This window comes from Gossypium hirsutum, chromosome A09, assembly GCF_007990345.1.
Source record: "Gossypium hirsutum isolate 1008001.06 chromosome A09, Gossypium_hirsutum_v2.1, whole genome shotgun sequence".
Taxonomy (NCBI): domain Eukaryota; kingdom Viridiplantae; phylum Streptophyta; class Magnoliopsida; order Malvales; family Malvaceae; genus Gossypium; species Gossypium hirsutum.
The window spans coordinates 61,094,568-61,110,139 of NC_053432.1; the positions used below are offsets into that span (position 1 = coordinate 61,094,568).

The 15,572-nt window shown below is 28.6% G+C and overlaps 1 protein-coding gene across 6 annotated transcripts; it reads left to right on the plus strand.

Moving 5' to 3' along the window:
* The first annotated feature begins 441 nt into the window (after positions 1 to 441).
* Positions 442 to 11,933, plus strand: LOC121206079 (probable LRR receptor-like serine/threonine-protein kinase At1g56140). Of its 6 annotated transcripts, XM_041076292.1 has the most exons (24): positions 458 to 708; positions 5,286 to 5,475; positions 5,586 to 5,657; positions 5,774 to 5,845; positions 6,011 to 6,082; positions 6,668 to 6,739; positions 6,834 to 6,905; positions 7,102 to 7,176; positions 7,292 to 7,363; positions 7,573 to 7,647; positions 7,948 to 8,019; positions 8,106 to 8,177; positions 8,272 to 8,337; positions 8,631 to 8,693; positions 8,782 to 8,826; positions 8,905 to 8,966; positions 9,074 to 9,453; positions 9,537 to 9,732; positions 9,810 to 9,971; positions 10,220 to 10,338; positions 10,429 to 10,639; positions 10,713 to 10,944; positions 11,024 to 11,174; positions 11,274 to 11,933. In XM_041076292.1, the coding sequence occupies exons 1-24, from the start codon at positions 585 to 587 to the stop codon at positions 11,664 to 11,666; spliced, it is 3,120 nt and encodes a 1,039-aa protein (XP_040932226.1). In that variant the 5' UTR covers positions 458 to 584; the 3' UTR covers positions 11,667 to 11,933. The 6 variants fall into 6 exon arrangements, with proteins under 6 accessions (XP_040932229.1, XP_040932226.1, XP_040932228.1 ...); XM_041076295.1 differs by lacking the exon at positions 7,573 to 7,647 and having other exon boundaries at positions 442 to 708; XM_041076294.1 differs by lacking the exon at positions 6,834 to 6,905.
* The last annotated feature ends 3,639 nt before the right edge of the window (positions 11,934 to 15,572 follow it).

A 15,572-nucleotide genomic window follows, 5' to 3' on the forward strand; every position in this document is an offset into this window, starting at 1 on the left:
TCCATTTTAGTCTAAAAGCTTAGATTTTATTAAGATTTGATGATGTGACCAGTGTTATTGGAACATAATCACACTAAATGGACCTAGAATTTATCAATATAACGGTTCGAACAAAGGGGTTAAATCGATTAAATCAAAAATTACTTGAAATTGGTAAAAATCAAAAACCAAGACAAGAAATCGACAATTGAACCAGTTTAATAATTTTTTTTTAATTTCAGATTTTTATGAATTTTAATCATTTATTTAATTATTTTTACTCAAATGATTAAACTGATTGAATTGGTTGAATCGAAAATCGATGAGTTGATTTATTTAATCATCGATTTATTAAAACATTAAATGTATACATCGTAACCTAAATTAAAATAGATTTAATTATCAAAATAGACAAAAATACATATATAATTATCAAAATATTGCGAAGTTTTGCTTCAAAAATTATATTATCCACCTTTTAACTAAGAAAGGCTGCTGTTGTGCGTCCTTAGAGGTAGATATTAATATAAGAGGTGATGAGTGAGAGAAGTCATCCTGTTTGGGAAGCGAGAAAATTACAGTAGAAAAAAGAGGGGGGAAAAGCCATGATTTCGAGGCGGAGTCGACCGTCTTCTTCCGCATCCTTTCTCCTCCACCTATTCTTCTTCGTTGTTTCCTTTTGTTGCAGCAAATCCAACGCCCAAAACGCCACCACTGATCCCGCGGAAGGTACACTCTCTTCAATTCTCTCTTCGATTTTTACATTTCTGTCTTTTCAATTTCCAAAAAAGCGACGCAGTTTCAAGCCTTTTTCAGCTAAGAAAACCAGTCGAACGTGTGAAAACAAATGAAAATGGTTCTTTCCTATACTTCCGAAACTTCATAAATGTCGAATATGTTATCGATCGGATTTTTCTTCTTCTTCTTCTTTTCAAACTATTTGTGCGTGAATATTAGTATGATATTTTGATTTGTTAATTAAAACCACTATCTTTTCTTCTTTATTTTTGTTTGTAAGTTAAAATCACGATCCCATCCTTCAATTGGTTGTTTTATTTATTTATTTATAGTTTAACTTTTTTGTCACACTGTTACATGACTTATCATTTTCATCAAACTCCTAAAAGTTTTTAAAATTTTTATTAGGTCCCCAATAAATGAGACACTTTATAATAATTTATGTACATTTTATATGTAATGCAAATTACTACCTAATGTAAAATTAATATCTTGTGTGACACAACAACTTCAATTAAATCCCAAACAACTTTATCCTACTAATTATTCAAGAAAATAGATATTAACTATTTGGCTCAATTTGTTGATTGAATAACTTGTGGAGTAGTAAAAGATTTATTTTCAAATCTTTAATAATTAATCTTATTTTTTATTTTTTAGTTGTAATGTTAAATTTAACCTTCAATATTTATTCTTTTTTTAATTTAATTATTATATTTATTGAGTTAAATTTGACCATTAATCTTTTAAAAAGAGTTAAATCATTTTTTATGGAAATGTTAATTAAAGTATTAATTTTTTAAAGATGTTGGCATAGAAACTCGCATGACAATCCATGTATGATTCATGTTAACATGACGCATATCACGTCAATAAATAATTAAAAAATTATAAAAATATTTAAAAAATAAAATAAAATGATTTTAAAAAATATATAAAAGTTTATAAAAATTAGCATGAAGTACATGTGGAGCGTTGAAATGTTTAAAAACTGAATGTTTTAGTTTATATTTCTGTTTCAATAACAACAATCCACTCTTTTTGAAAGATTGATAATCAAATTTGATTCTTTTTAAAAAGGTTGAAGGTTAATGGATTAACAAGTGTTTTATAAGAATATATTAAAATATTAAAAAAGACATAAAATAATTTTTTAAGACTATTTGTGTAATAAAAATATAAAATAATTTTTTAAAACTATTTGGTAGAATAAACAAGTACACTACTAATGTACCAAATATCAATCCTTAAAACATCAAATATTGTCAAACACACTCTAACTCGGACTAAAACTCACAAATGAAATTAGTATATAGCGGGGCTTTGAAAAATAAATAAAATTTGAAATTAAACATTAAACAGAAAAATAAAAATCGACTTTAATAATTATAAATTTTTAATTTATAAAATTCAATTAATATCCCAGCCAAAAATATACTAAGATTCCGATGGATGTGTAGTTTTTACAATCATTCAGTATACTTCCTTTTGAATACCTAGTTAAAAAAGAATAAGGGAAAAAACAATGGAATGGAACAGACTCTATTCTTTTTAAGTGGTATGGTACAAAATCATTGTCATGTGGTGAAAAATTTTTGATATGTAATATATGATAAAAGTATTATGAATTTTTTTATTAAGATTTAGATTAAATTTTGTTTTTTTATTTGAAAGGTGAGTAATTTAATTTCTATATGTTAGATTAAAAAGTAAATTAGTCATTTTTGTTTGAAATTTCATCCATTGTTAAAAATTAGCGTAATTGACAAAATAACCAAACAATTACAATTGACATGCCACGTAGACCTCATTCTCACATACAGTGACTAGTTTTTTATAGTAAAAATTGATGGAATTTTTAATAGAAATGCTCATTTGTTCTTTAATCTAATGTATAAGAGTTAATTTACTCATTTTTTGAGTAGTGAGGATAAAATGCAATCTGATTCTTAATATAAAAGCCTCCGTAATACTTTTATCATATATATATAATATACTTATAAAAGATTCATAAAATAATCAAATAAATTAATTTAGTTGAAAAAATTTAAAAATTATTAGAAAAATTCAATAATTTTATAATTTTTAAAAGAAAGTATATAACTTAAATTTTAATCTTAAAAAAATCTAAAAAATAATTAAACTGAAATTTTTATTTTTTTATGTGAATTTAAGTTCTGATGTTGATGTATTAATTTGATTGTCTGTATTAATCATAATTTTTTTTCATAAAATTTATAATATTTCATTAATAATATAATTAAGAAATTAAAACATGATGTATAAGTTTAATTTTTAAAAAATGAAAAATAAAATTATTTTTAAAATATAACTATTATAATAGTAGGTTGTGTAAAATTCTATTTTTATATATAGGTTCATGCTTAATTTTAATTACTAATTAGTGAATATAGATTGTTAATAAAATTTATATAGTGTAACAACTAAATAATTTATTGTAACATTAGTTATATTTTTAAATATCTATTTCAATTCTAATAATGTATTTAATTTGTAAAAATAGTGATAAATTTAATTTTTTTAAATGATTTTAAAATTTACAATGAATTATTATATAAATTATAAATTTAATTATTGAAAATAAACAAATTAAAAATGTCTTATTATGAAAATATAGCTTACGAAATATCATTAAAAATTATATAAAAGTTAATGTATATGGAAGCACACTTGATAATTTATATCTACTTAGTACTTAAAAAAGAGTTTAAACCTAATTTTAAGCCAAATTGAAAATTATAAATATTTTTTATCACGTATCAAAATATAAAATTATCTTGTGTCATTATATATAATCGTGAAGCCCAAATTACAATTTTTCCCTCCAAATGCTTATTTTCTTTTGTCGGCATGTCAACATATTAAAATTTTAAACATATGATAGATGATATATTGAGCATGTGTTATATAATAAAATTTAGTTAATTTCAGGAGTTAAGTCTGCATCTATTACATCATCATTTCTTAATTCATATGCTGTGACATCCTTTTTCTGATAGTGGGTGGCGCTGCTCAATTTTGAATGCTTTCCATTGACTTGTTTATTTATTTATTTTTTAAATTTTTAAGTCATTTGAGAAATATATTTAGAATTTATAATAATATCCCTCAGGTACACCTTTTTTTCATAATTTATCATCGTGGAAATTGGTCATTTTGCAATAATTATATCACTTTTGTCTCTTTGTCAAACATTTTATGATAATTTATAGGTCTGATAGGATATAAAATTATTAAGGATTGGGTTATTCTTTTGTATTAGGTTTTGGATATGGTTTTCTAATAAGACTTGGATAAGAAAATTTAATAATGTTTAGGTCTTCTGATTTATATGTATAAAGATAATATTGTAATTTTAGAAATGTCACCTTCATATGAACTATGACTTTATTTGGGCATTGATGTCAACAAAAATATACTTGTTGTTTGAAAATTCTCTAATTTTGTTAATAAAACAGGTTACCAAATAAGTTGAACTAATATAATCTTTTCAAATTTTACTTGAATTATATTTCAATTTTTCAAATTGAATCTTAATTTTTTTTTGTCAAAAATAACATTTAAACTATCAATGTTATCTTATTTTACCCAAGATAAGGTACATCGTCTAATAAGCTTTACAGTAAATTAGATCAAAATTGATAATTTAGTCAAGGACCAATTTGAGAGCTGAAATATAATTCAGGAAATAAAAAACTGCGGCAATTAAGATTAGTTTTGATCTACTAAATTACATGTTTAACTATGGTTTACTCATTTTAGATGGAATAATTTGTGTGTTAGATTAGATAGAATATGTTTTTATAAGGGTATATATATATATATATATATATTAGAAACTTTTTGGAATATTTGATGTATAGGATATAAGTGTGATGTAAACAATCTATTTACTCTATATTTGAATAATTAGTAATAAAGGAAAGAAGAGAAAAAGAAGGAAGTGAAATAAAGTTAAAAGGTTTTTAGAATGATACTGGTGGTTGAATTAGTTAGCTTATCAATTTATCGGTTTGGTCAGTTCAGTTAATTTCGATTAAATAGATCATTAAAATTTTAAAAATTAAAAATATTAAAAATTTAGTTCAATTGGTTTATATTGGTTTTCTAGTCAAGAGGTTCAGTACCCTTCTCTAGACTGATACTTAAGTCGATTCTCGATCCAACAGATTCGGTCCGGTTAAACAATTTTAAAAAGTTAAAAAAACATTTATTTCTTATTTGGAAAACTAAAATAAAAAGAAAAAAATTTAACATATTTTGTTTGATTAAAACGTGGAAAGAAAAGTAAACAATTTGTTTAAATAATATTCCAATTATAATCTTACTTAAATAACACATAATAATTAAATTAAATTTGTCTAAATCTCATTATGGGTTGATTCTTATAGATCTTATATAAATCTTAAAAATAATATTTCTTACTTTATAAAATGAGGGAATTCTTAGTCATTTTTCAATTAAACCGATATTCAATTAATTAAATTAAGCACATTATATATAATATATATACATATATTTACATAAGATTAACTATGTGAAAACAGCGAGGGCATTGAACTCGATATTTCAACAATGGGGTACACAAGCAGTTGATTCATGGAATATCAGTGGAGAGCCATGTAGTGGGTCTGCACTGAGTCAAAGTGACTCAGTGTTTGAAGACCCTACAAATAACCCAGCTATCAGATGTGATTGCTCTTTCAACAGCAACACTCTTTGCCACATTACTCGATTGTATATAATCTTACTGTTACTCCTCTTTAATCATTTTTAGATTTTATTTTCTTTAAAAGTATTCGTATTCAATACATATTCTCAAATACATGTTTATGGACTTATCTCAGGAGAGTATATGCTTTAGATAGAACAGGAGTTATACCAGAGGAACTTTTGGGTTTGCCTTTTCTTACCTTTTTGTAAGAGTCTTCTTTTCTCTCTCTTTTTTCCTCACATTTGTAATAAATTCAGTTCAGATTAGATGGATTATATATGATATTAGGTTGGTTTTAAATTTCATTATTTGGTTATGCAGGAAGATCGATCAAAACTTCTTCACTGGTTCATTGCCAGCATTTATCGGAAATATGTCAAGATTAGAGTCACTGTGAGTATTGAAAGATTACCCAACATAAGTTATTATTAGTTATTATCTCGAATGTGAATGTGTCATATTTGAATGAATGAAGAGTTCCAACAACATAAAAATACTACAAAATCTAATGTTATTACATTTTTCTTTTTAATTGTTTATTTATTTTATTTTGCCTAGGTCAATTGCTCATAATGATTTCTCTGGGCCTATTCCAAAGGAGCTAGGAAATCTTAGGCAGCTAAAATTGCTGTAAGGCCCCATTTTCTCCCATATAATATATTTAACTTTTAGAATAAAATAATATTTAATCTCTACATTCGATATGTGTTTAAATTTAATTTAGGAATTTAAATTTTATTAAGATATAATATTGTGGTACTATGTTATTATACTATATTATTATTAAATAATGATGTGGCATAACCTTAAATTGTCATATCATCATACCTTAACGAATCTAAGATAAGGAATCAAATTAAGAAAAGCTGTCAAATTCTAGGATTAAATTGGATTAAAAAAATTCAAACCTTTCAAATTTAAAATGAAGTTACACATTACATAAGGTTGGAATGATTACCGCGTTTATAAGAGATAGTAAAAAATTAAAAAATAATTATATAAAAAAAATAAGGGCAAGTGATAAATTTATAATTCTGATTGTAGAGTTAAAAAAAATGCAGTATCAATATACGAAATCCTCTCATACCGTTAGTAAGGATTTTTAGTGTATGAAAAGCATATAGTAATGTGTAGTAAAATAAAAATAAAAAGATAAAAATGACACTTGTCTCACCTTTTATATAATTATAAATTTGTTAGATTTATGTGATGTAGGTCTTTGGGCGAGAATAGATTCTCCGGAACACTGCCTCCAGAACTTGGCAACTTAGTCAACCTTGAACAACTGTAAGTTCCAAATTTCTTCAGTTATTAACAAGGATTCACATGATCTTTTTTACCCTATGAAATTATAAACATTGTTTGATATGAATTTCGACAGTTACATTAACAGTTGTGGTTTGGGTGGTGAGGTTCCCTCCACATTTGCCAACTTTGGAAACCTGCAAGTTCTGTAAGAAAAATACCCAACTATTAAAAACCTATGCGTGTGTGTGTGTTTAAATGTATATGGACATTTCCATGTCCTCAATTTTGAAGCATGGAAACTTCTGTCTCCATACCATGCCGTACTTTTATTACGTGTTCGTGTTCATTTCCGTGCTCCAAAACGTCTTGCAATTGCCTTATGTCCTATTAACTGATTTCAGGTGGGCATCTGACAATGCTTTCACAGGCAAAATACCTGATTTTGTAGGCAATAACTGGACTCAGCTTACATCATTGTAAGTTATTTACAACAACTTCTCGAATTTTATAAAATTCGGGATGAAATTTCAACAAATTAAAGTAAAGAAACTAAGTAGACCCTCTCTAATATGAAGAACGGTATCATTTCAGGAGATTTGAAGGGAACTCTTTTGAAGGACCTATACCTTCCAGTTTCGCAAACTTGAACTCATTGACATCTTTGTGAGTACATATCAAAACGACTCTCTCGAATTTTTTCCACGTATTCATCGTAAAACTCTAATCTCACATTGAAAATCTCGAAGATCCGTTGTTAGTCTCACTATATAATCATAATGGATTCTCGAAGTTTCCGAAAGTGAATTGGTGGTGTCACAATCATATATATATATATATACACGTTTTGATGCTTTAATATAAATATCATGTAGGCGAATTGGTGATATTTACAATGGGAGCTCTTCTTCTCTTGATTTCACAAGAAATTTAAACAACTTGACTGACTTGTAAGTTAAAAGCATCATCTTGTACTCATCTTTTTCCCCTAATTTAATGGACTAATCAATGATGTTTGATTGAATCGGACCGGTTGAACTGAAAATCGATTGAGTATCGATCTGGAGAATAGATTTGAACCGGTTAGTTAGAGAATCGGTACAGACCAGTTGAATTTTTTTAATCAAGTCAGTTAGACTGATAAATCAGTGACTTAATTGGTTCGACTATCAGTCTAATTCTAAAAACTTTGGGACTAATTACATACTAATTAAATTCTTTTTTTGTTGTTGTTTTTTAATTTCATGTAGAGTTCTAAGAAATGTGCTACTCACTGGTACTTTGCCATCTTATATCACAGAATTACAATCTTTGCAAAAGCTGTAAGTTACGTTCTAAGGAACATTTAAAAAATTGTACCTATAGATCGAGAATTTTTCTTATGTGTTTAGCTTCTTTTGTCTTCCAGAGACTTGAGTTTCAACAATTTAACAGGCCAAATTCCAAGTGCTTTGTTCAATATGGACTCTCTTACATACTTGTAAGTTACAAAATTTATTGTACTGTGCGACTCTTTATTTTTCTTGAAGTACTTATGTCCGATTCATACATACACGGACTCTTGAAATGGTCAGGTTTCTTGGAAATAATAGCCTGTCAGGTCCAATTCCGAGCCGAAAGAGTGAAACTCTTCAGACTATGTAAGTCATCCTTTTACACACTAAACTTGTTCATTCCATTAGAATTCGTGTTGAATATGTATTCGAATATTGAAACAAAGATATGACCCTTCAAATATATATAATAAAAAAAAAACCTTAAAAATTGAATATACTCATGCTGGACGCAGGTAATGATATGACCCATTTTAAAAAATTGAACATATTTATGTCGAACATATGCATTTATTAGACCGTACGCTTGAATTCAAGTAACATGGGGTAATATGTGCATAGTCCCTACTCACTTTCAGCTATTTGACTTATCTATGCAGTGATATATCATACAATATGTTATCAGGAAATTTGCCTTCATGGATAAACTCAGATTTGAACCTGTATGTATCTTAAAGCATGATACTTCCTTTATGCATATAATCTGTCCACTACATTGTCTAAGAGATTGTTTCACGGCTATTTATGCAGGAATTTCGTGGCCAACAACTTCGAATTGAACAGCTCGAGCTCAAGGTAAGTATCGTTTCGATGAATAAAACTCTGAAACTTTCCATCAAAACCATGCAATGGATTTGTTTTGAAATTCTGCAGGCTTTTGCCCGGATTAGAATGCCTTCAAAGAAGCTTTGCCTGCAATCGGAACTCTCCTCGATGTAAGCTTTTAAGAAAAACTCGGAAACAAGCATATGTTATTGAGGTTTTAATTTTGTGTATAGATTGGTTCCCCTGCTTACATGTTCTTTCATGTTGGCATTGACAGATGCAAACTTCTCGATCAAGTGCGGCGGTCCGCGGATGATGTCGAATGGGATAGTTTTTGAGGCCGAGAACCAAACTCTCGGTGCGGCGGGGTTTAACGTGACGAGTGCTCAGAATTGGGCAGTTAGCAATGTTGGTTTGTTCGCGGACCGGCAAAATCAACTGTATGTGCAGAACACCTTAGCACAAGTTACACGTACGACCACGCCGGAGCTATATCAGACTTCGAGGCTATCCCCTGGATCACTTAGATATTATGGCCTAGGCCTCAAGAACGGATTGTATACAGTAAACTTGTTCTTTGCTGAAACAGCTTTCTCGGACCAAAGCACACGATCATGGAGGAGTCTGGGAAGGCGTATTTTTGATGTTTATATTCAGGTAATATCTCAGTTTTGGATCATATAATTGATGTCCTCTGTTTGGAGTGTTTCTATGTCAGCAACTTATCGATGCTTCATTAGGGAACTCGGCAATTAAGGGATTTTGAAATATCGAAGGAAGCGGGCGGTGTTGAGAGAGCAATAGTTAAGAATTTCACTGCTAATGTAACGGATAATCATCTTGAAATCCACCTGTTTTGGGCCGGTAAAGGGACGTGCTGTACACCGGAACAAGGCTATTATGGTCCTTCGATTTCAGCCATTAATGTTGTTCCAAGTAAGACACCTTAAACGCTTATGAATCTATATGTAATATAAATTTCATGTGCGTATTCTATGCTTTTCATTGTTCAGATTTTATACCAACCGTCAGCGGGATACCGCCAGGCACACATGAAGGGAAGAACCAGACAGGATTTATTGTCGGTATTACAGTTCCCATAGTTTTCGTGGCGTTGATACTCGTATTTGTGATTATATACATTAAGAGAAGAAAAAAAGACGACGATGAAGAAGGTAAGATCATCAATGTATCATAGAACATATATACATCTTGATATAGAACAATGAATCATCCCATTCAAAAGTTCTTGACAAAATTCAGGAAAGACTCGGTTTTCACTTCTCAACTAGGCCGGATGCACCGGATATTATATAGGGAATGCAGCTGTTCTAACTTCAAATCTCCGACCAATATCGTTTCTCCTATGGTAACTAGAAATGTTGCATTTCTAGCCTACTAAGTGCCTTACTTGAACCTGCAGTGTTTATTGGTATCGGCCCTAGACCGAACACATTTAGTTACGCTGAGTTGAAAACCGCCACGGAAGATTTCAGTCCTTCAAAGAAGTTAGGGGAAGGCGGGTTTGGACCTGTATTCAAGGTAAACTATTTTTGCCTATAACTATAGTTACGGCTCGACATGTAACGGCAAAAGTTACCAGTGATTTACGACAATGTTATTATGTTTTAGGGTACACTATCGGATGGGAGAGTTGTAGCAGTGAAGCAACTTTCGGTAGCATCACACCACGGGAGGGATCAATTCATTACAGAGATAGCAACCATCTCGGCGGTTCAACATCGTAATCTCGTTCAACTATACGGTTGCTGCATTGAAGGGAATAGGCGTCTCCTTGTTTATGAGTACCTCGAAAACAAAAGCCTTGATCAGACACTCTTCGGTATGAGAACATTCAAAATAATCCTTTCATGTAGGACACAATGGCTATGAGACTTATTGAACTGTAAATGCAGGACATAGCGGCTTGCATCTCGATTGGCCGACCCGGTTCAACATCTGCTTGTCAGTCGCGAGAGGCCTAGCGTATCTTCATGAGGAGTCTAGGCCGAGGATTGTCCATAGAGATGTCAAAGCAAGCAATATTCTGCTCGATGCAGAGATGTGCCCTAAAATATCGGATTTTGGATTGGCAAAGCTGTATGATGACAAGAAAACGCACATCAGCACTCGCGTTGCAGGCACCATGTAAAGCCCTTTCCGACTTTTTTTGACCTTCTCATTCAACATTGCTTCCTTAATGACATGTAATTTAATCACCTTGTAGTGGCTACCTAGCACCGGAGTATGCAATGCGAGGGCATCTCACTGAGAAAGCTGATGTTTTTGGCTTCGGTGTCGTTGCATTGGAGATTCTGTGCGGAAGACCGAACACAGACACTACCTTACAAATCGACAGAATTTATCTTCTTGAATGGGTAATGAAAATGGAACCTTTTAACCCCTTGTAGTTATGATTAGACCTATTCATGTATAGGCCGCACTGAATGATTATTTATTACGACCAATGTCTCCAGGCATGGAACCTGTATGAAAATGATCAAAGCTTGAACCTGGTCGATCCTACTTTAGCCGAATTCAACAAAACCGAAGCTTTCCGAGTGCTCGGGGTGGCACTGTTATGCACTCAGGCTTCACCGTCAATGCGGCCACTGATGTCCCGAGTCGTCGCAATGCTTGCCGGTGACATCGAAGTGAGCACCGTTACATCGAAGCCAAGTTATTTGACTGACTATGATTTTAAGGATATAACAGGCACTTTCATGAGTGAGGAAACACAAACATCCATGGCATCCAGCACCAGCGACAACACGATGAAGAGTAACAACAACACTGTTACGGTGACAGATCCGGGTCCCTCACCCGTAAATGTTTCTGGATTTGGTGACATTCTCGCAGAAGGGAGGTGAAGAGTCCTTGGAATCAGATGTAAATATCGGATACGGGTATGCTCATTTTTTTTTTCCTTAAAATTTCAATACATTTGGAGGATTGTTGAAGCTGTTTTAAAAAATGGATACTTTCAAAGAAAAACAAATAAAGAGTTGGGGCAACGTAGGATGTTTCCCGATTTATTATTTCACTAAAGTATCCGTGTACAACATGTTTTAACTTTATCCTCCAAATATATGAACAACTAAGGAAAATAAATAAATATATCCATATTTCACACTCAATTTTACTATAGAAAAAAATATAATTCTACCATTTTAAGAGATTATATCTTTATAGTTTTTAAAAGATTAAATCAATTTTTATATTTTAGGGGATCAAAGTATAATTTTACCTCTACTATTTTAAATTTTTTTAAAATTTTAAAGGAGAATATGAAAATTTTTTATTTTTAGGGGGGTCGAGACCCTGCCAGCCCCCTAATCTCACTACTGCATGTATTTAAATTTTAATTTCATGAGATTTATATTTTTGTGAATTTGATATTTGTTTTTTTAGTTAAATTTAATTCTTAACTTTTTAAAATAGTTAAATTTGACCATAAATTTTTTACTAAAAATATTGAATATATACATGCAACCTATATAACAATCCATATGTACTTCATGTTACTTTTTAAATTTTTATGAATTTTTTATTTTTAAAAAATAATTTTTTATTTTTATTTGAATATTTTTATATTTTTAAATTATTTATTGACATGGCATAAAAGGCAAATGGTCTCAATGCAACATGAAGTATAAATGAACTGTCACGCGGGTTATAATGCCAACATCGTTAAATAATTAATATTTTAATTAATGTTTTCGTTATGTAAAAGTAATTTTAACCCTTTTTGAAAGATTAATAATTAAATTTAATTAAAAAAGAATTAAATTAACAAAAGATATAAATATTAAAAATTAAATTTATTATTATTTTAATTTTAATAGATTTAATAATTTGTGCCATATTTATTTTTTAATCAATAAAAATGCAAAACATGAGATATATATATATATATATATATACACATTAACTTTACATTAAACCACGAAATAAAGAATTAACCAATAAGAAATCTGAATTAAATTCATCTGATGAAATCCGATTTTTTGTATTTTCACTAAAATGACATTAAAATATTTTGAGATCTAGTCAGTTATATTTATTCCACAGTCAATAATCTCATGATAAGTGTCCGTGCCTCTATAATCACCTACATATAATAGGGTATAAATCTCAATAAAATCTCTCATACATCGACAACCACATTATATATAGTACGGTATCATTCTAGTCAAACTTATCAAAATGCTGTCATATCCTCAAAAAGTTCTATACACTCATAACATCAATTGAAATTATTATACTCAACGGCTTTTCACACTAATATTGATGACAACCACCCTTGTCTTAGTGCCTTTTTGCACCACAAAACCATAGTTACAAGCCACTCTCAACTTTTTTTTTTGTTGTAATAATAACATTTTTTTTTCATTATAGCTATGTTTATGAATTTTGATATGTATATAAATTTTGTTGTTTTAGTGATTGTATTACATAAATTTGATTTATAATTTTTTTGATGTAGTGCCCTCAATTTTTGAAGTGAAAGATATTATGAGCTAAAGCATGTTCCAACTTGCATCTAAATTCCTACAACAACAGTTGTGCAACTATGTTAAAATTTAATTGGTATGTTTCTGTAAATTTTAACTAGTGGTAGTTGTCTATATGGTTTATTAAATTTGACATGTTATTAGTTCATGTTATATAAATTTTAATCTATTCATATATTAGTATTATTTTGGGTAAATTACACTTTAGTTACTAAATCATGGGTAAAATTTTGTTTTGGTCACATAATTAAAAAAAAAGTTACAATTTGATCAATGAATTATTTAAAAGTTTTCATTTAAGTCACTAGACGATTAAAATCAATGTTATATGACTTTCTCTATTCGCATTGTCTACACCAATCAAAAGCTCTCTTTCCCTTTCTCTTCTACAGTTCATTTTTTTTATGAAATAGCTTTGGATGTCATAAATCTACAAATCAAAATTCAAACAGTTTTTTCCTCTAATCTCTGACACTGACCATCAGATCAACTTGGATCTAAGATCTGTTCTATTTGTCTATGGGTACGAATCCACCTTACTAATTGTGTTGAATCGTTGCTTAGAACTCGTTGACAGAACTTTAAAGAAAATTTAATAGCCCAGTGACTTAAATAAAAACTTTTAAATAGTTCATTGACCAAATTCGAATAATTTAGTTACCAAATAGTAACTTTTTTTTTATTTAAGTGACCAAAAACGAAAATTTACTCATAGTTTAGTGACTAATAGTGTAGTTCACTCCATTATTTTCTATACAATACTAGTTTTGGGAGAAAAAAAATAATATAAAAATATTTAAGTAATAATTTTTTTAAAAATCATTATTGATAAGATAATAAAAATATAAGTAACTTTGTTTATGGAATTTTAGTTGTATTAGCATAGTTAAAGATATTGATTTCTTATTTTATTTTTAAAAAATAAATTATCTTACATAAAGTTAGGGCTAATTTTTAGAAATATGCTAAAGAAAAATTTATTCGAAAAAAGTAGGTTATTTTTTTTTAAATTTATCGATCTGTATTGTTTTTGGAGAGAGAAAGGAAAACGCATCTTACAAGGCATATTTTTACTGTTGTGTCAGTGACAATTATTTTGGTTAGGTGATTTAATGTTAGTGGTTTTATCCTTGAGTCTCGGGTTCAATTTCTCTCCTACTCACATTAATATGTTTTATTTCATGTTGTTTAGAGCTCTTTTTATTTTAATTAATATTTTTGACACATGATTTCTTTTGGTTAAATGGCTAGATAATTGTGATTTCATCCTTGAGTTCCTAAGTTCAATTATTTTTATAAGTATTTTAATATGTATTTTTTATTTCATGTCGTTTCAATTTTTTTAATTAATTAATAATTATAAATATTAGAAATCATCATACCCCACAATATAGGTGGAGAAAATAAATATTTGACATATAAATATTATATATAAAGAATTAATTGATATTTTTAAAAAAATAATTACATATTTTTTATTTAATTTTTTAAATGAAAGATTTATTAATTAAAAATAAAAAATTTAAAAATAATATATCTATTAATTATAAACATTAATTAAAAAAAAAGCTTGAAACAACATGAAATAAAAATACATATTAAAATGCCTATAAGAAGAATTGAACATAAGGCTCAAAGATGAAATCACAATTATTTAACCATCTAACCAAAAGAACCAATATGTCAAAAATATTAATCTAAAACAAAACAACTTAAAACAATATGAAATAAAAAATACAAATGTGAATAGGAAATGAATTAAACCCGAGACTGAATGACAAAAACATTAACATTTAAATCATCTGACAAAAAGAGTTAAGTTATCAATTTTTAATGAAAATGTGTCCTACAATACGCGTTTTCATAGACATGACAGCAAAAACGCGCATTGTAGGTTATGTTTTTCTTTCTCTCTCCAAAAACTATTTAGATTGACAAACTTTTTTTTTTAAAAAAACAGCATAATTTCTCAACTATATATATCAGCATATTTCTAAAAATTAGTCATAAAGTTAGCTTATTATTTTGGCCTAATAACTTTTTTGTTTTCTAACTTTATAAAAAAATTTATTTTAGTTCATTTAATTTTTTCGTCTTTTTTATCAAATCATTCAAAATTAGATAAAAAAGTTAACTTTTTTTTAACTTTACTAAAAATTAAAAAAGACGAAAAAATTAAATCGAGGGTTAAAATAATTTTTTTATAAAATTGGAGGGTGAAATAAATTATTATATATTTTTTTTAATTGAGTGAGTTAGAAA